The sequence below is a fragment of the Nyctereutes procyonoides genome, unplaced genomic scaffold (assembly GCF_905146905.1).
Source record: "Nyctereutes procyonoides isolate TBG_1078 unplaced genomic scaffold, NYPRO_anot_genome, whole genome shotgun sequence".
Classification (NCBI taxonomy): Eukaryota; Metazoa; Chordata; class Mammalia; order Carnivora; family Canidae; genus Nyctereutes; species Nyctereutes procyonoides.
Window position 1 is genome coordinate 33,174,289 of NW_026575132.1, and position 18,790 is coordinate 33,193,078.

The window sequence follows — 18,790 nt, forward strand, 5'->3', positions numbered from 1 at the left end:
TCCCTGGGTGGCGCAGCGGTTTGGCGCCTGCCTTTGGCCCAGGGCGCGATCCTGGAGACTCGGGATTGAATCCCACGTCGGGCTCCCGGTGCATGGAGCCTGCTTCTCCCTCTGCCTGTGTCTCTGCCTCTCTCTCTCTCTCTGTGTGTGACTATCCTAAAAAAAAAAAAAAAGCAGCCAGTCACAGAGGATCACATGTATGGTTCCATTTGTATATAATGTCCAGAACAGATAAATCTGTAGAGACAGAAAGTAAATTAGTGTTTCCCTGGGGCTGAGGAGCCAGGAAAATTGGGAGAGACTTTTAACAGGCATGGGGGTTCGTTCTGGGTTGATGGAAATAGTGAGAAATTATTATTATTATTATTGTTATTAAAGATTTTCTTTATTTATTCATGAGAGGCAGAGACACAGGCAGAGGGAGAAGCAGGCTCCATGCAGGGAGCCAGACATGGGACTGGATTCGGGGTCTCCAGGATCAGGCCCTGGGCTGAAGGTGGCACTAAACTGCTGAGCCACTGGGGCTGCCCAATACTGGGAAATTAGATCATAGTGATAGTTGCACAACTCCAGCTATACTAAAAACCAGTGATTTGTGTATTATATTGTAAAGAGTAAATTTTATGGTGTGTAAATTGTATCTCAAAACCATTCTAAAGAAAGAAGCTCTATGACTCTAACAAAGTTGTGAAATGCTGCCTTGTGAGCAGGGCACTCAAGTGTCCTGACATACCTGCACAGTCTTGCTTTGTACCTATCATTCCAGCATGACTATTAATTTCTCTGTCACTCTCAGAAGTGTCCTGGTTTTGGGACGCCTGGGTGGCTCAGTGGGTGGGCGTCTGCCTTCAGCTCAGGGCATGATTCTGGGGTCCCAGGATCAAGTCCTGCATGAGGCTCCCTGCATGGAGCCTGCTTATCCTTTTGCCTATGTCTCTGCCTCTATGTGTCTCTCATGAATAAATAAATAAAATCTTAAAAAAAAAATGAAGTGTCCTGGTTTAGGCCATAGGCTCTGTGTTTATCTTTATGCTTGCTGATGTCTGTAGCTTTCAAGTCAAAAAATAAACTTGTTATTTATGGTGAGAAATACCTTAGTTGACTGAGCAGCATTTTTCTTCTGAGGACAGAGCTCCACAAGGAAACCCAAATTAATTAGTTAATTAGTTAATTTTAAGATTTTGTTTATTCATGAGAGACACAGAGAGACAGAGACATAGGCAGAGGGAGAAAGAAGCAGGCTCCCTGCAGGGAGCCCGATGCGGGACTTGATCCTAGGACCTGGAATCACACCCTGAACTGAAGGCAGATGCTCAACCACTGAGCCACCCAGGTGCCCCAGGAGGCCTAAAATTTAACCAGCAGTTGCTCAGTGTGTGGAATAAGGGCCAAGGTTAGGACCCTTTTGTTTTCTGTTGTAGTCCTGTTCAGAGAGCTAACTCGTTTTCTGTAGCTTACCTTCAGAATCTGTCATCACATTATTTTTTGTGGGTTGGTTTGGTGTTTTGTTTTTAGAAATAACTTGTTCAGAAAATCATGCATAAGATGTTCTGCTGTAGCTATTTAATGAGGTTTCTGGTATTCTTTTGGCATCTGATAGAGTTGTTCTTTTTTGTTTTTTTAACTGGAGTTCATTTTGTCAACATATAGCATAACACCCAGTGCTCTTCCCGCCAAGTGCCCCCCTCAGTGCGGTCACCCAGTCACCCCAACCCCCCGCCCACCTCCCTTTCCACTCACTACCCCTCGTTCATTTCCCAGAGTTAGATGTCTCTTGTATTCTGTCACCCTCACTGATATTTTCACTCATTTTCTCTCCTTTCACCTTTATTCTCTTTTACTAATTTTTAGGTTCCCCAAATGAATGAGACCATATAATGTTTGTCCTTCTCTGATTGACTTATTTCACTCAGCATAATACCCTCCAGTTCCATCCACATTGAAGCAAATGGTGGGTATTCGTCGTTTCTAATGGCTGAGTAATGTTCCATTGTATACATAGACCACAGCTTCTTTATCCATTCATCTTTCGATGGGCACCGAGGCTCCGTACATGGTTTGGCTATTGTGGACATTGCTGCTAGAAACATCGGGGTGCAGGTGTCCCGGTGTTTCACTACATCTGTATCTTTGGGGTAAATCCCCAGCAGTGCAATTGCTGGGTCGTAGGGCAGGTCTATTTTTAACTCTTTGAGGAACCTCCACACAGTTTTCCTGAGTGTCTGCACCAGTTCACATTCCCACCAACAGTGCAAGAGGGTTCTCCTTTCTCCACATCCTCTTCAACATTTGTGGTTTGCTGTCTTGTTAATTTTCCCCATTCTCACTGGTGTGAAGTCGTATCTCATTGTGGTTTTTGATTTGTATTTCCCTGACCGGGCAGCGCTGGAAAGCTCCAGGGGAAGTTGAGGGACTTACAGAGAGTTAGAATCAGAGTTGTTAGTTCTTTATGATTACTCATCACTTGGTAGTCAAGTATTTTGGTTATAATTTGTATAAATTTTATTAAATTTTTTTAAAATTTTATTTATTTGAGAGAGAGCACACTGGCAAGGAGGAGGGGCAGAGAGAGAGGGAGACATAGACGCTGAGTGGGGAGTCTGACATAGGACTTGATTCCAGGACCCTGAAATCATGACCTGAGCTGAAGACAGATGCTTAACCAACTGAGCCACCCTGGACTCTATAATTTGTGTAAATTTTAATTAGGTATATATGCATAAAGGCATATTAGATACCACCTTACTATTTCATTACAAATTGCCTTTTTGCTTTTATAACTTCTTTAAGGTATAGTCTTTAAGAAATTTTATTTTTATTTTTTTTATTTTTTAAGGTATAGTCAATGTATAACTATTCTTTAGTGTATATGTCTAATTAAGTACACTCAACCATTTGGTCAGTTCTCTAGTCTGTGATCCTTAGGTTTGGTTTTCTTTTTTTTTTTTTAAGAGATAAGCAGGAGTCAGTTTTAAACTAATGAATAAGCTACATATATTGTGTCTTGCTAGTAATTAATTTTATGAAAAGATTATGATACATATACTTATGTATGTATTATGTTCTAATGTAAGTAGTTATATATGGTGAACAATTTATTGAAATGACGTGTTACTCTGATTTTTACCTAAGATTGAATTTAAAGTTTTTGTTACTTTGGTAATTCTGTAGTGTGCTACTTGGATGACTCCTTATCATATAGTAAAAACTGGAACTTGACCTTTCAGTAGTTAGAACGCTTTCTGTTCTGGCTTCCCCATGTGTGGTGCTAAGCCTCCATGTGGCTCTCCACTTTCATATTCCTGTCCCTTAAAAGTCCTGATCAGTATTTGTTCTGGCAGATGTTTATTGGCCACCTTCTCTGCAGGGGCCAGGGCAGAATCCTAGGTGAGGAGGCAGGTGAAGATAGGCTAGAGGAAAGTGGTGAGGAGACCTGTGGTTGAAAGCACCTAGTATATTCTCTCTATATATTTTAACTTCACACTGTTTTTTTGTGTTTTTTTTCCCTCCCGAGTTGGCTCTACATGCAACATGGGGCTTGAACTCATGACCCTGGGATCAAGAGTTGCATTCTCTATCAACTTAGCCAGCCAGGCACCCCCCAGTATATTCTTTATTGAAAACAAATGCTAGAGATCCTTAGTTTCTGTACTTTTGGAGAATTCTAGATACTAACAGTTGCTATAAAAATCTGGTAACTCAGATCTTTATAGCATTTTTACTCCAAACCCACCAAATCCTTCGCAAAGCTAACATAGTGCACCTACAGTGAGTCAAAGGAACAAGATGAGAAGGCCCCCAAACTCTCCTATATGAGGATGGAGGGACAAAGGCTGATGATTTGCTTGGCACAAATTGCACCTATTTCAAAGGTTTTTCTGGTTTGCTTTTAACTATGTAAGGTCAGCAGATGGCTTGGCTGTTTGGTGGTAGGTGGGTTCTTTGAAGTATAGCCTAGAGGGAATATTGTATATATTTTTAAGTCACATTTACCTTAATTTGATCTTTTGTTTGATTGTATAGCCAAAAGAAGACCCAGAGAGTGTCACTTCTCTTTGAAGACGATGCTGATAGCGGAAGCTCTCTCTTTGGCTCTCCTGCATCTGTTCCTCCTACAACGGTATTCTTAAGCTTCTAAGCCCAGGAAATATCCTTGAGGTGATGTTACATGCATAGTGATACTTCCCTGAATCAGCTCTTAAAACCTGACCTTGGAGGCTGAGTCAATGGAAAAACCCATTTGTCTAGTTTTAGAGATCTTCTGGTTAGTGGTATTTTACAGATGAAGCACAAGTACAAAGTGTGGAGGAAAGGATTCCTCCATGTCATGTATCCTATTAACATCAGGAGTAGGTCTCTAGAGTCTTAGGGGAGATTGCTGCTACAGTTCCTGTGGAGGTTGCCAGGCTCAGCGATGGCAGCATGGAATTGTACTAACATTAGATCAGGTCTGTAAGGCACATGTTATTCCTTTTAGGAGCATGTTTCATGTACTAATACTTTGGTCCTGGTTTATGTGAGTAGCCAGTCAGTAAAAGGGAAGGAAATTCTACACATGTTACAACACATGCTACAAAATGGATGGACCTGGAAGACTTCACATTGAGTGAAATAAGCCAGTCAGAAGAGGGCAATTAGTATAGGATTCTACTTAACATGAGGTACCTGGAGGAATCAACTTGATACAAACTGAGAGTAGAATCATGGTTGCCAGGGGCCAGGGGGAGAGAGAAATGGGGAGTCTTTTAATGAATACAGAGTTTCAGTTTTACAAGATGGAAAAATTCTGGAGATTGGTTTTACACAATATGAATATTCTTAACACTATGGAACTCTGTCCATAGTTAAGATGGTAAATTTTATGTTTTTTACCATAGTTAAATTTTCTAAAAATTAAAGGATGTGATTAAAAAAAAAGACCAATCAGTGGCTTTCTGGTGTAAATGATTCCAGTGATTACATCTAAATGACGTCACTACCACAATCACCTAAGCCAAAATATTTAGCCAATTTTGATGTTAGTTATATCAAAAAGGAGTATTAAAGAATGAAAGGCAGATGGGATTATGATATTTGTCCAGGGAACCCAAGCATACTAGAATCCTGCTCTGGCCTGTCATTCATCCCTTGCCAAATCTTCCCCTTAGTGGGCATATGTGTATGTGCACATAGAACAAAGTAAGGCCAAGCAATACTTTATTGCCAGCTGGTAGTTGCTGATAGCCCCGAAGGGAAATGTAGAACTTTTTAGTAGAACTTTTTAGGCTAGACCCCACAGAGACATCCGTTACCTGATCTGAGTTAGCCTAAAAGGCCAACTCACAGCCTGTTGTCAGGCCTTCAGCTTAAGCTTCAGGCCATTTGAATGTGGCATCTAATAGAGGCAAAAAGACATACGAGACAGAGAAGAAGGGATGAGCCCCTGGGATTCCTCCCATATGGGAGCAGCCACATGGCAGCTCCTCCACTGATGCTTGATGTGGGAGATCCTCCTTCCATCATGGTGAGGGGTGACCAAGTCACTGATACCTGTACAGGTATAGTGAAAGAGAGGGATGGCTCTAGAGGAGCCTGGGATTTCCTGTTTTCTAGAAGCTGATCCATGGTTCTTCCATACTTCCTATATATTTTTTGTTTAGAGTTTACTTTAAATTATGCAGTAATATATGGGTGCCTTCTTTAAAAAGATTTAGAAAGTGCATAGAGAATATGAAGTCCTTATGTTCTTCCCAGAGGAATCACCAGTAATACTATGTTGTCAGCCGTTTAGGCCTGCTACCATGCGCCCTGTGTCTGTACACTTTCATTTAAATGAGATGATGTTATATGTTTTTATGCATCTTTGTTCTTGTTCTGTAGCATGTTTTTCATTTCCATGAGTTTCAGTTTGTTCTTTTTCGCCATTCTTGGTACTCCCTGTAACTGTACCAGGACTGACTTCACCTTAGATGGAGTAATTGTATTTCCTGCTAGATTATTAGAGATGCTTCTTCCCATCCCTACTGCCTTGTCATTTTTAGCCTTGATTATTGAGATAATTTTTTATCTGGCCTCTCTGCGAATGCTCCTTCCTTTGATCTGCTCTCCTTGCTGTTGTCCTGGTTCTGTTCCTAAAGGGAACCTGGTCCTATCTTGTCCTTGTCACAAATGCCTTAGTTGAGCCTACTGTGCCACTGGTACAGTAATCTCGTTCAAACTGGACTCCTCTTTTCCAGCCTCACTCACCATGGGATCTAGGTGACTCATCCTGTCCCACAGTACTCCAGAGGACGTTGTTGTCTTTCTGATCTAGTAATAGTCTTCATGTTTTCAGACATAGTACAAATGTTAACTTGTCCTGTGAAAGCTTCCCAGACCAGGCACATGTCAGACTTTTTTTTTCCCCCATCACATTCCCAGTAAGTGGGTTTGCATGGCTTATACCAGAAGCTTTCAGCATTGGGAGGAGTATGCTGCCTTCCCTACTGCTGCTTCTGAGGTGCTCATAATCTTTTCCTGAATCACTCATACTTAGATCTCTCTAAAAAAGACGTCAAGTGAAAAAAAAAAAAAAAGACATCAAGTGGCTCCATGGTTAAAAGAGTCAGGAGATCTGAGTGGTTTTTCTTTTTAGATCATAAATAAATAATAACTTCTACCCTGGATAACTGAACAATAATTTAATAAATTTTAAAGGTTCCTGAAATGGAAAACAACTTCTGCCTATAGTAATTATGGATGTTAAATAAGACAAAAGATCAAAGATCTACATCTTAAGTAGCTGAACAAACTACACACAGAATTTTACCATTTGTGTAAATACCTTTAGACAAAAGTATACAAGATATTTTTTGTTTAGATATCCTAGACTATTTTAAAGTGTGATGTGACTCAGTTATAAACCTACCAGTCAAATTAATTTCATGATAAAGTCAGCTTATTATTAGAAACATTTACAACCCAATAGTTTGGGTGGCATTTTCTTTGGTTTAAGGGACCATGTTTAAGTCTCCTTTTTCACTCTAACCAGCTTGCATCGATGTTACATGTAGTTTGCAGTGAGACCAGCACATTCCACAAAAATTTTTTCTTTTAATCACTTCAGTATTGCCTTATCACTTCTGAAACTGTTTTTTTGGATTTCCAGTCTTTTATTTAAGCTTCAAATGATTATGCATTTTAAGGGACTTTGTCCTAACAATAACTAGACATCTTACCCTACTTTTTACTTCATTTGTAATTTTTTTCCCTCGTACTTAGTAGGAATCTTGATTTCACAAATTTGTCTTCCTAATTTGATTTAGATATTGCTCCAGAGCTTACTTCCTCATAACATCTAGTCTAGTTGGTATGATAGAGTTATAGTTTTTTCTCAGGATGTTTGTTTTTTTTTTTTTATAAATTAATTTTTATTGGTGTTCAATTTACCAACATACAGAATAACACCCAGTGCTCATCCCGTCAAGTGTCCCCCTCAGTGCCCGTCACCCATTCACCCCCACCCCCCGCCCTCCTCCCCCTCTACCACCCCTAGTTCGTTTCCCAGAGTTAGGAGTCTTTATGTTCTGTCTCCCTTTCTGATATTTCCCACACATTTCTTCTCCCTTCCCTTATATTCCCTTTCACTATTATTCATATTCCCCAAATGAATGAGAACATACACTGTTTGTCTTTCTCCGATTGACTTACTTCACTCAGCATAATACCCTCCAGTTTCTCAGGATGTTTTGATTAATCATTTACTCCAAGGATGCTGATAACTCTAGACAAGACACATAACCTCAGTTTTTCTAATCTCTGAAATCCCTGCCTCCCGTGTAAGGAGCAGATGAGAGATGGGGCAAAGTGCTTGCAAACTTGCTTTGGCTACCTGCTTGGTATAAAGCACTGTTGGTTGGCTTTGGGAATATATGATCCTTTCAAGAGAATGGACAAAGAGCTAGCTAGTAATGTAAATTAGGGAGCAAGTGAAGAAAGGCTAGGTAGGGGAAAAAAGAATTTTATCAATGTAGCAACTGGTACTTGCTGAAGAGGACAGGGGAACCTTTTTGGGTGACCTTGAGCTGGACCATGCTTGAAAGATGAGGACAATTTGCTTCTACAGACAGGAACAAACAAGGAAGTGTGAAAGTTTACAGTAGGTTTGAGAAATAATGAGGATGGATAAGATGCAGTTGAGTAAAGGGAGAAAATGAAGTATCAGTTGATTTTCATGCATAGCATTTGCTTAATGCAAACAGTGCAGGTGTGGGGTGAGAGAGGAAGTCATCTGGTGGGTATTTTATTTTAGCAAGGCAGCTCTGGCTGACATCACTGAGCTGAAAAGTGAGAGGAGGGAGGCAGAGGGGAGAGACTAATAGTTGTCTGGATGACGGAGGTAAGGGTCTAAGTAATGGCAGTATCTGTGAAGTGAACATGTACAGAGACAGGTGCAGGTGTTGTAGTGGCAGAAGTCGTAAAGTGCTGTGTCTGTAAGTCTCAGGTGGTGGCGTTTATTCCTTCTCCCTCTTTGGGCCCCCCCCTTCAATGTCCCCCACTTGCTCGCCTCCCATATTTCACTAACTCAAGAGGACTGTGGTTCCGCCTTGTTCCATACATTGCCATGCTAGTCAGGCACACTTGTGTTTTTAAGAATGTCATCTGCTCTTCTCTTGGTAGAAAAAGGAGACTGGCCATGAGGTGCCTTCTTTGCTGTTCAGCAATGAAGAGAAGGGGGCACCATTTGGAGTGAAACCTGTGGATAAGAAGGTTGAGGGTGCCGTAGAATCATCAGAACTGGGGAGCACTCCTGTGGTTGAGGAGTCAGAAAAGGTAGACGTTTTTTTGGCCTGTATATTCTGATATGTTTGTTTCTTGTGTCTTGTAAAACACACAGACACACACACACACACACACACACACACACACACAAATACAAACACCTTTTTCTTCCATAGAAAATAAGTGCTTAATTTGTTGAAAAATTTGAAGACACTGAAAAACGTGAAGAAGAAGATCTGATGTCACCATTGAGGGAAATCTTCAACATTGTTCATGCTGTTCAGTCTCCTTTCTAGGCATATGTGCCCCCAGCGATGTGCATCTCTCCCATTTTACACTTTTGGTCATCTCATGTCCATGTCTCACCAGGGTGTTCTTCCACATCTTGTTTTTCATTTAGGTTTCTCTCTCTCTCTCTCTTTCTCTTTTCGTATATTTTTTAAATTGGAGTTCAATTTGCCAACATACAGTATATCCCCCAGTGCTCATCCTGCCAAGTGCCCCCCCCCAGTGCCCGTCACCTAGTCACCCCAACCCCCCGCCCACCTCCCCTTCCACTACCCCTTGTTCATTTCCCAGAGTTAGGTGTCTCTCATGTTCTGTCACCCTCACTGATATTTTCACTCATTTTCTCTCCTTTCCCCTATGATCCCTTCTCTCTCAATGTCTACTCTTTCTGACTTGCTCTCTTTGTAGCGTTTCTGCTACCCCTGGTTCTCATCTTCTTCCACCTGTCCTTGAATTAAAAGGACTGTTTTAAGAATATCTTAATTTCCTATTCTTTTACATTTCATTGGTGTTGTTGGCTCTTAATTAGAGATTAAAGGGAAATTTCTCTCTGTTCTAAAATGTTTGCTGTCTTCTCCAGGGTGGTCTGTCATCTGCAGGAGCCTGTGGCTGCTGGCTGCTCCTGGGGTCAGTTATGGCCTTCAGTATCTGTATACTTTTTCTTTTTTTCTGACTTTTCTTGATCTCTGTGTGTTCCACTATTCACATTTAATCTCTTTTTCAGGGCCTATGTGAAGACTATCCTGGTTCTTTGGAGCTATAGCAATAGAAATATTTTGTTTTTACTTGAAACATTGTGTGCCATTCTCTACTTTTAGTTTCTGTGTCGTCCTTTTCACAGTTACTAAATTAACGAGGAGTTTGGGAAGCCCCACAGTGTAATTTGTATTTCTGGATGTCACTTATTTTTTTGTTGTTTCCATTTTCAGGCAGGACCTTTGATTGTATCTACTCAAGAAGTAGTCAGGCATTCTGATTTATTTTCTTCATCATCTCATTTGGACAAAGGAACCAAAAGTAGAACCAAAACTGTTCTTAGTTTATTTGATGAGGAAGAGAATAAAACAGAGGATCAAAACAGCATCCAGGCTCCAAAGAAAGAAGTAGGAAAGGTAAGCAAAAAGCAATGAAGTTAGCTTCAGGTTTTTGAAAGGATAAAAGAATCTTATGGTGTCAGTTCTGTCATGTGAGTTAACTGAAGAATTGAGAGCTTTAGTTTCTCTACATCTTCACCAACACTTGTCGACTTTTTCTATAATAGCCTAGTGGTGGTGTTGTAGGGAAACTGGAACCCTCCTTGCGTGGCTGTTGGGAATGTAAATTTGGGCAGCTGCTTCAGAAAACAATTGAGTAGTTCCTGAAATTGTTAAGCATGAGTCATCACCAAGCCCTAGCAGTTCCAAGGTTTATATCCAAGAGTAATGAAAACATATAAAAAAAAAAAAAAAAGAAAACATGTTTATTCACACAAACTAGAATGTAATCTTTTCAACAGCATTATTTATTATACTCAAAAGATGGAAAGAGCGGAGTCCATTAACTGATGAATGGGTAAACAATGTACTGGAATATTATTTGACAATAAAAAGAATGAGTTACTCATATATGCTACAACATGGATGAACCTTGAAAGCATTCTGAAAGAAAGAAGCCAGTGATTTCCTTGGGTAAATCTTTAGAACTTCCCCCCTTTTTTTCCAGAGTCCCGATCCTGGTGCTCGCCCAAAGAGCACAGGCGTCTTTCTGGATGAAGAGCTCCTTTTCAGTCACAAGCTCCAGAAGGACAATGACCCAGATGTTGACCTTTTTTCCGGCACCAAGAAAACCAGGGTCAGTTTCAAAAGGTTTTTCACATCATGACTTTGTTATCGTATTAGATATTATGTCAGCAGCTCACCTAGTTCTCTTTTTAATTGGCTTTTGTTTTGAATATTGAATTTGAGTTTTGTCTATTCCAGTTATTAGAGCCAAGTGTTGGGAGCCTGTTTGGGGATGATGAAGATGATGATCTTTTCAGCCCCGCCAAGTCACAGCCTTTGGTACCAGCCTTTTGCTTTCAATATTGGGGTGTGGGGGAAGGCATCTGGGAAGGAAATTAACATCTAGTTAAAAGAGTAAGGAAAATACAGGACTGCATGGGTGGCTTAGTTAAGCATCTGCCTTCAGCTCAGGTTATGATCCCCTGCTTGGGCTCCCTGCTCAGAGGGGAATCTGTTTCTCTCTCCCTCTGCCCTTTCCCCGTACCCCTCTCCCTGCTTCCTGCCCTACACACATTCTCTCTCTCTCAAATAAATAAATAAAATCTTAAAAAAAAAAAAAGAGTAAGGAAAATACACAGAGAATTGTGGTGCTTACTAGTAAAGGAATGGTAGATGGTGTGCTGATGAAGTGTGTATGGTGTCCCCATCTTGTATTCCCTAACTAACATGAGAGCATTAACCAACCTAGGCTCTTACTGTGTTACAGGTTTTTTAAAAAAAATTTATTTCTTCACACAGAGAGAAAGGCAGAGACACAGGCAGAGGGAGAAGCAGGGTCTGTGCAGGGAGCCCAATCATGACATGAGCAGAAGGCAGACGCTCAACCACTGAGCCAGCCAGGTGTCCCTGTTTGTTTGTTTTAAGACTTTTTTTTTTTTGGAGAGAGAGCGAGTGCACAGAGGGGAGGGGCAGAGGCAAAAGGAGAGAGAGAAAATCTTAAGCAGGCTCCATGCTTAGCAAGGAGCCTAACATAGAGTGAGCCAACATCAAGAGTCAGACATAGCCGACAGCCTCCAGAAGCCCCCAGATTTGTTTGATTTTTCAGTTCATTGAAAGACCCATGCATGCAACATGGTGACTAGGTATTTGTGCCTTTCAGGTGCACAAGCTTAAATCTGAGTATTAGCCTGTTTGTGTTATTTTTCCCCCACTCCAGTAGATTTGTTAGGTACTCTCTGTTTTCTGTTTAGCATAGTGAAGACTCCTGAGAAGGTCAGTCTTTAGAATGCCATTTTTGAAAATGCTGCCTTCATATTAGTTCAACGCTCATTTGAGAAATGACTCAAAACTCAAGCCAGATTATTTTTATGAGTTATGACTTTTCTTTAAAATTTCTAAGATACATAACAGGTGTTTGGTATTCTTTTTCTTTTGAAGATATCAGAAAAGAAGAGATTAGTGAAAAAAGACCACTCTGTATCCTCTTTCAAGAACCAGAAACATCCTGAATCCACTCAGGGTATCAAAGAAAAAAGCACATTGAAACCGGAAATACCTCAGGTTAGAACTGCTTAAGGACTTTCAGCTCTTGTTTGCATCCCAGACAGAGGGACTCCATCACACAGACCCAAGAGTATTCAGAGTTCTCTTGATTAGGGAGGAAACAGCAACTAGGACAACCTCTCTTTACTGTGTGGTGTGTGTGTGTGTTTTTAGTTTTTTAAAAATTTAAAATTTCACAATTAAAAATATTTTTTAAAGTAAAGCTCTATGTCCAGTGGGGGGATTGAACTCACAACCTGCACATCAAGAATCATGTGCTCTTTTGACTGAGCCAGCTAGGTACCCTTCTCGTGTAGTTTTTTTTTTTTTAAACACATCTCCCTGCTGCCTCATCTCTTCTCACTCTACAGTCCAGTTCCATGAAGCTATACTTACGATTACTGTTTTTGGACGACCTTCAAATTCAATTCCAAGATAGAGTTAATATAGGGTGAAGAATCTTTTTCCCATTAGAGCCCCCTCCCCCATTTCTCCCTTTGGGCTACATTGGAGTAGAATTACATTAGAATTAAATATAGATTCTGTCCCATTCCCTGGTTCCCCCATTTTCTTGGCTACCTCTCCTGAGGTTACTGCTGATAGGTCTTTGTCCTCAGCAGTCTTTTCCCTGGAGCTCGTTCTGGAAACAGGCTAGAACTGGAGAGTAAGATATAGTTCTGGCTTACAGCTGTCTCTGGATGTCTCCCTGAGGTTCAGTGACCTGAGCTATGAAAACAAACCATTAGGGATAGCACATCTCCAATGACTTGCCCCATGTTTCAGCTTCCCTTGCTTCTAGAACCTCACTGCATTAGGTTGTGGGTGAATTTCTGTGTGCTTTGTGATAATTTGCTGTGTGGGATAACCAGCATGGTAATTTTTCCAACTGGTTAGGTTTTGGTGCTCTGATAGAGTGTGATTCTTATGAATCTAACTCATGATCTTTGTGTGCCTTTATTCCATATATGATCTGACAGCATTCCACCTACACGTTGGATGAGGAGGCATAAGTGAAGTAATGTTAGTGCAAGGTTTCAAGGCCCCAGAAGAGATTTGAATGCCTTTCCCATTATAGAATTATAGAAAGTGACAGCTTTGCTCCATCAATTTATTGGGCATAAGTGTAATCCAAGAGACACTTTTCTATTTCCCCAATGGATTTTTAACTGAATGTAATTTCATACAGGACTCACCAGGTCCCGCTCCATTTAAAACCAAAGAGCCATCCCCTCGGATCTGGAAAATACAAGTAATTATAACATGTCTGGAATCTTCATTGCCTGCCTTGTGGCATCTATAAACTTTTTTGGATATTTACTTTTGTCAGCTGCTGCCAGGCATTTTCTTACCTCTTCCCCACCCTCTAGTTGTTGCTTCTTGTGTGCTGCATCTGTAACATCTTTTCTTTGGTCCCAATGGTGGGCACAAGTATATCATCCTCTGTTTTAATTCTAAGACTAGATCAGGAGACCTCCCTGCATTTTTCTTTCTCTTGTCGTATTATACATTATATATACCATGTCTCTTGTCATGTGTCAAGTAGTGATAATAGATTGCTGTGTTTAAGAAAACATGCAGAGTTAAGTTTCATTTTTCTTTTTTAGGCAAATTTAGCGATTAATCCAGCAGCCTTGCTGCCTGCAGTGGCTCCCCAGATCTCTGGAATACAGCCTGTTTTGCCAGAATTGGCTTTTCCTTCTTCTGAACCTGAGAGGATCCACAGTCTGGAAAGTATGCCTACTCTTCCCAGTAGTGGGGAGGCCGGTGTGAGTTTTGATCTTCCAGCTCAGGCAGACACGTTACACAGTGCAAACAAGGTGATGAAACCACCTTTGCTTACTTGCTTTTTTTTTTTTTTTTTTGTCCAGAATAACTTGTGCATTTCTTCCTCTTCCATCAGTTACACATCATAAGCTGCCTGCCATTCCCCATTTGAAGGAGGCAGCTCCTCCTTCCTTCAGCCTCTCCACCCCTCTTTACACCTTACTAATTCTGCCTTCCACTGCCTCTGTTTGTTACATTTGTATTCTGCTCAGTAGCCACAGTGAAGTCCTAGTTCCTCTAGGCTCTCCTGCATTGCCATCCAAAGGTCTTCTAAACACAGAGCAGATCGCTTCCCTCCTCTGCTGGCCTCCTTACTGCCCATCGGAGGACATTAAAGCTCCTTGGTTTGGTGTTTTAAAGCCTTTTATAAACCATGCTAACCAAAGCTTCCAGCTTGCCCACCAACCACACTATCAGCCTAAACTCGTCATATCATGCACCATTCCTTGAACATACACACTCCGACCCTCTGCTGTCAACAGCTTGTGCTGCTTCCTCTGTCAGTAATGTTCCCCATCACTGACAGTCTACTCAGACTTTACTGCTTCTGTGATATTTCCCGTCCTGCCCCCTTGTCCTGCTCCCTCCGCTGAGACCCAATGGCAGTTACTTCCTGGCTGGTATGAATCTGTCACACCATTCCACAGGACTATGGGTCTATGCTGGATGGACTGAACTCTGAGGTTTTGCTTTCATTTTAGTTGGTTCTCTTTTCTGTGCAGTCTTCCTTCTCTAGAAAATCTTAGCTGATCTCTGAGTAAGCAACCTACCTAGGATAACCCTGGCAAATACATTCATTTTAACTACTTCCAAACCTATCTTCCTAATGAAAAATAAAATATCCTTCTTTTTATTCTATTTTTTTTTTTTTTTTTGTTTTTTGTTAGCCTTTGGTGAGGTGGGGAGGGTAAATACCTTGGCTACTTCTTAAAATTATTTGTGAAATTTCTTTGAAATAAGCACACACAGCCAAGTACTTTGGCCAAGGTAGCTTGTACCTTCTTAAAACTACTTGATTGTGTGTTTTGGAAAATATCACAAATACTGCTTTATTACTAATAAGTAACTCATATTTTGTGGTTATATTAAAAGTCTGCTTTCTAAGCCATATTTTTTATGTGAAATATTTAGCATTTGAATTTAGAGTTTGTTGGCTTTAAGAAAAGAGCCCTTTAGATTACTTCTCTTTCTTTATTGTCTTTCATCTTCCTGGTCTTGGAGCCTGATTTTAGGCTAATCTCTGGCAAAGATTAGCACTAGAATTCCCTGATTTTTTGTTTTGAAAGGTACCCATACATAAACTGAGGATAGAGTAAAGGCCAAGGAGGTTGTGGAACACAAGAGTACCAACATGCCTACTTTGCAGGGTTCCAGCAGCAGATTAAGCCTTTTGTATGAAATTGAACAGATATTGCCCTCCAAAGAATAAAAAATGGGGAATATTAAAAGATTAAGAGTAATGCAGTCTTGGAGCAGCTACCATATGTCTTTGGAAATCTTTAGGAAATAATCTCTTCTCTGTCTTATATAATATCTTGATTGAGATAGACCAGACAGCCTTAAAATATTTTGAGTCACTGATTATTTGCTATGTTAGCTTTGAACACTTTTTTTTTTCTAATCATTAGATCAACACGTGTTTTTTTGCTATTACAGAGCCGCGTCAAAGTGAGAGGGAAGCGCAGACCGCAGACACGTGCGGCTCGGAGATTGGCTGCCCAGGAGTCCAGTGAGGCTGAAGATGTGTGTGTGTCCAGAAGATCCATTGCATACTTGGCAGATGGCGACGTTTCACCAGGTGATCTTCAGCCACAGCCCAGGGCAGCTGGCAGACAAGACATCTCTGAGGCAATTGGCACTCCAACTTGGGCAGGTGGTCCTTTGTCTGTAGTGGACAGAAGTCCCTCTGCAAAATCTCTGGGTCAGCCTCTTGAGGATGACCTTTTTGATTCTGGAGATATCTTCTCCAAGGGTACTGGATCTCAGTCTACGGGGAGAAGAAAAGCCAAGGCAAAGGCAGCAGAGAGCCTGGCCAACACACCAGGGGGAAATAAAGAAAAAAGCCTCATGTTTCCTGCCTTAGATGAGGCAGGCAGTGATGATGATCTGTTCCAGTCTATTAAACCAAAACCAGCAAAGAAAACGAATCCTTTTCCCCTCCTGGAAGATGAAGATGATCTCTTTACAAATCAGAAAGGCAAGAAGAATGAGTCAAAATCCAACAGTCAACAGGATGTTCTCTCAAAAGCACAAGATATTTTTGAGGTAATAGGACATAGTGGTACTTTTTTGGGCCTGGTTCTTTGTTAAGACAAATACTGAATTGGCATATTTGAGCCATACACTATAGTAAGTTTGTTTCATTGCTGCTTGTTATCTACTTGTGTAGTACTTATAATTAGGTTCTTTTATTAGTTATTTTGAAATTTACTCAGAAGTAGTTTTTTGTTTTGTTTCATGGTGGGGTGTTTCTTGGCTGGCCATAATTACTGATAAAAATCTTGATTTTTATAATTTTTATCAGCATGTGGTTGTAGTCCGTTTCCTTGGCATGTCACTCTGTGACATACACAAAGCCCCACCAGTACAGCTTAAGTGTTCAGCCTCTGGTTCTTGGGGAAAGAGTCCCTGGCTGGAACTGACAACTTAGTGCAGGCAGGAAGGCCTTCAGTGCCATTCTTTGAGCATATGTTTCTTGAGCATCTGGTACTGGAGGCCCAAAGTGAACTAGGACCAGTATGTTTTTTTTTTTTTTTTTAAGATTTATTTATTTATTTATTCATGATAGACACAGAGATTGAGAGAGAGGCAGAGACACAGGCAGAGGGAGATGCAGGCTCCACGCAGGAAGCCCGACGCGGGACTCGATCCCGGGTCTCCAGGATCGCGCCCTGGGCCAAAGGCAGGCGCCAAACCGCTGAGCCACCCAGGGATCCCTAGGACCAGTATGTTAGGGGAATTGGATACAGAGGGGGCAACAGATAAATCACTTGTTTTCAGATAATGTTTAAGTACCGTAAAGAAAACGCCTCAGGGCAGTGGGACAGAGTGATGGAGGGGGTGGGAGACACTGCATCTAGGACTGGTAGAGAAAACCTCTCTGCAGAGCTGGTACTTGAGCTGGGACCAGAAGAAAGACAAGGACTGGGCCAGGCAGAGATCCAGAGCAGGGCATTGCAGGCAGAGAGCAGGTCACGTGGCTGTCCCAGGGTATGGTGGCAGTTTGCATTTCTACAACTTGATTTAAAATTGTTTTACCTTTTTGTTTTTTGGCTCAACAAGGATGATATATTTGCTACAGAAGCAATTAAACCTTCACAGAAAATAAGAGACAAGGAAAGAACATTTGAATCCAACCTATTTGATGATAAAATTGATATCTTTGCTGACCTAACTGTAAAACCAAAAGGAAAGTCCAAAAAGAAAGTGGAAGCTAAGTCTATATTTGATGATGATATGGGTAAGTTTGATTTTCTATGTATGGCACAGAGAGTGATTACCATTCAGTGACTATGATTTCTCTGGCCAGCTTTGTTTTGGCCCTTTCCTGAAAAATGCTTCCTGGTGGGTTGCCTTTGGCTTTCTATGTAATCCTGAGTTAGGCTGAGGATGGATGAGTAAATGGACTGGTTATTTTGGTGAGACAAGTTTTTTTGCTCTGATGGTCATCAAGGAATTTGAAGGAGCCCAGAGTTTGACCTTTAAATATAATTTAGTGACGTGGATGGAACTGGAGGGTATTATGCTGAGTGAAATAAGTCAATCGGAGAAGGACAAACATTATATGGTCTCATTCATTTGGGGAATATAAATAATAGTGAAGGGGAATAAAGGGGAAAGGAGAAAAAATAAGTGGGAAATATCAGAAAGGGAGACAGAACATGAAAGACTCCTAACTCTGGGAAACGAACTAGGGGTGGTGGAAGGGGAGGTGGGCGGGGGGTGGGGGAAACTGGGTGACGGGCACGGAGGGGGGCACTTGATGGGATGAGCACTGGGTGTTATTCTATAGGTTGGCAAATTGAACACCAATAAAAAATAAATTTATAAAAATAAAAAAATGAATATAATCTAACTTGTATTTTAGAATTGACCTTTAAGTGTAATTTAATTTGTATTTTTGTATTGACACCCCCTACCAATCATCTGTGATAACTCCGAACATTCTCCTCTTCTGAAGGGAAGATCAGAAACTGGCCCACAGGCTCCAGTAGGCTGAGGTGGCTGCCTCAGGTGGGGTGCAGTCATTTGAGTCCATTCTGACTGAAGAATGAGTATCAGTAGTTCAGAGAACGCAGAGGGAGTGCAGGAGGAGAGCAGGATTATATATGAAAGCAGATTATAACTCAGACTTACTGTCTCATCAGAGATCCTGTGTGTTTATAAACATGGTTATTTTTCCCCTGGGTATAACATCTGCTTTATTAATGGGCAAGCCAAATGCCTGATCTTAAATGTTAAATGTTATGTTCTGTGGATGTCAGTGGATGGGACTTGAGCTGAGGCCAAAAACACTTTCTCCTCCCTCCCTTTCCCCTCTACTTCCCCTCCCAGGCCTAGGCTTTGGGGTTAACTGGGAGAAAGCAGCTGCTGCAATGCCACATGGGGGCTATTCCAGGAGTAAGCTATGTGCTTTGTCTCTACTTGCTTCCCACCACAGGGGATGCAGAAGAGACCTCATTTTGTTTTGTTTTTAA

The 18,790-nt window shown here is 41.1% G+C and overlaps 1 protein-coding gene across 9 annotated transcripts in view; it reads left to right on the forward strand.

Annotated features, from left to right (window-relative positions):
* The window catches only part of LOC129522747 (WASH complex subunit 2-like), a 61,440-nt gene that overhangs the window by 40,637 nt on the left and 2,013 nt on the right, over nt 1–18,790 (forward strand). For 5 of the 9 annotated variants that reach the window (XM_055345081.1, XM_055345084.1, XM_055345082.1 and 2 more), the window contains 10 exons: nt 4,024–4,120; nt 8,638–8,790; nt 9,957–10,139; nt 10,729–10,857; nt 10,986–11,066; nt 12,165–12,287; nt 13,456–13,518; nt 13,874–14,086; nt 15,750–16,358; nt 17,376–17,553. In XM_055345081.1, the coding sequence (XP_055201056.1) occupies nt 4,024–4,120; nt 8,638–8,790; nt 9,957–10,139; nt 10,729–10,857; nt 10,986–11,066; nt 12,165–12,287; nt 13,456–13,518; nt 13,874–14,086; nt 15,750–16,358; nt 17,376–17,553 (1,829 nt within the window). The remainder of the gene's footprint in view (nt 1–4,023; nt 4,121–8,637; nt 8,791–9,956; nt 10,140–10,728; nt 10,858–10,985; nt 11,067–12,164; nt 12,288–13,455; nt 13,519–13,873; nt 14,087–15,749; nt 16,359–17,375; nt 17,554–18,790) is intronic. The other 4 variants (XM_055345085.1, XM_055345088.1, XM_055345086.1 and 1 more) reach the window with 2 other exon arrangements.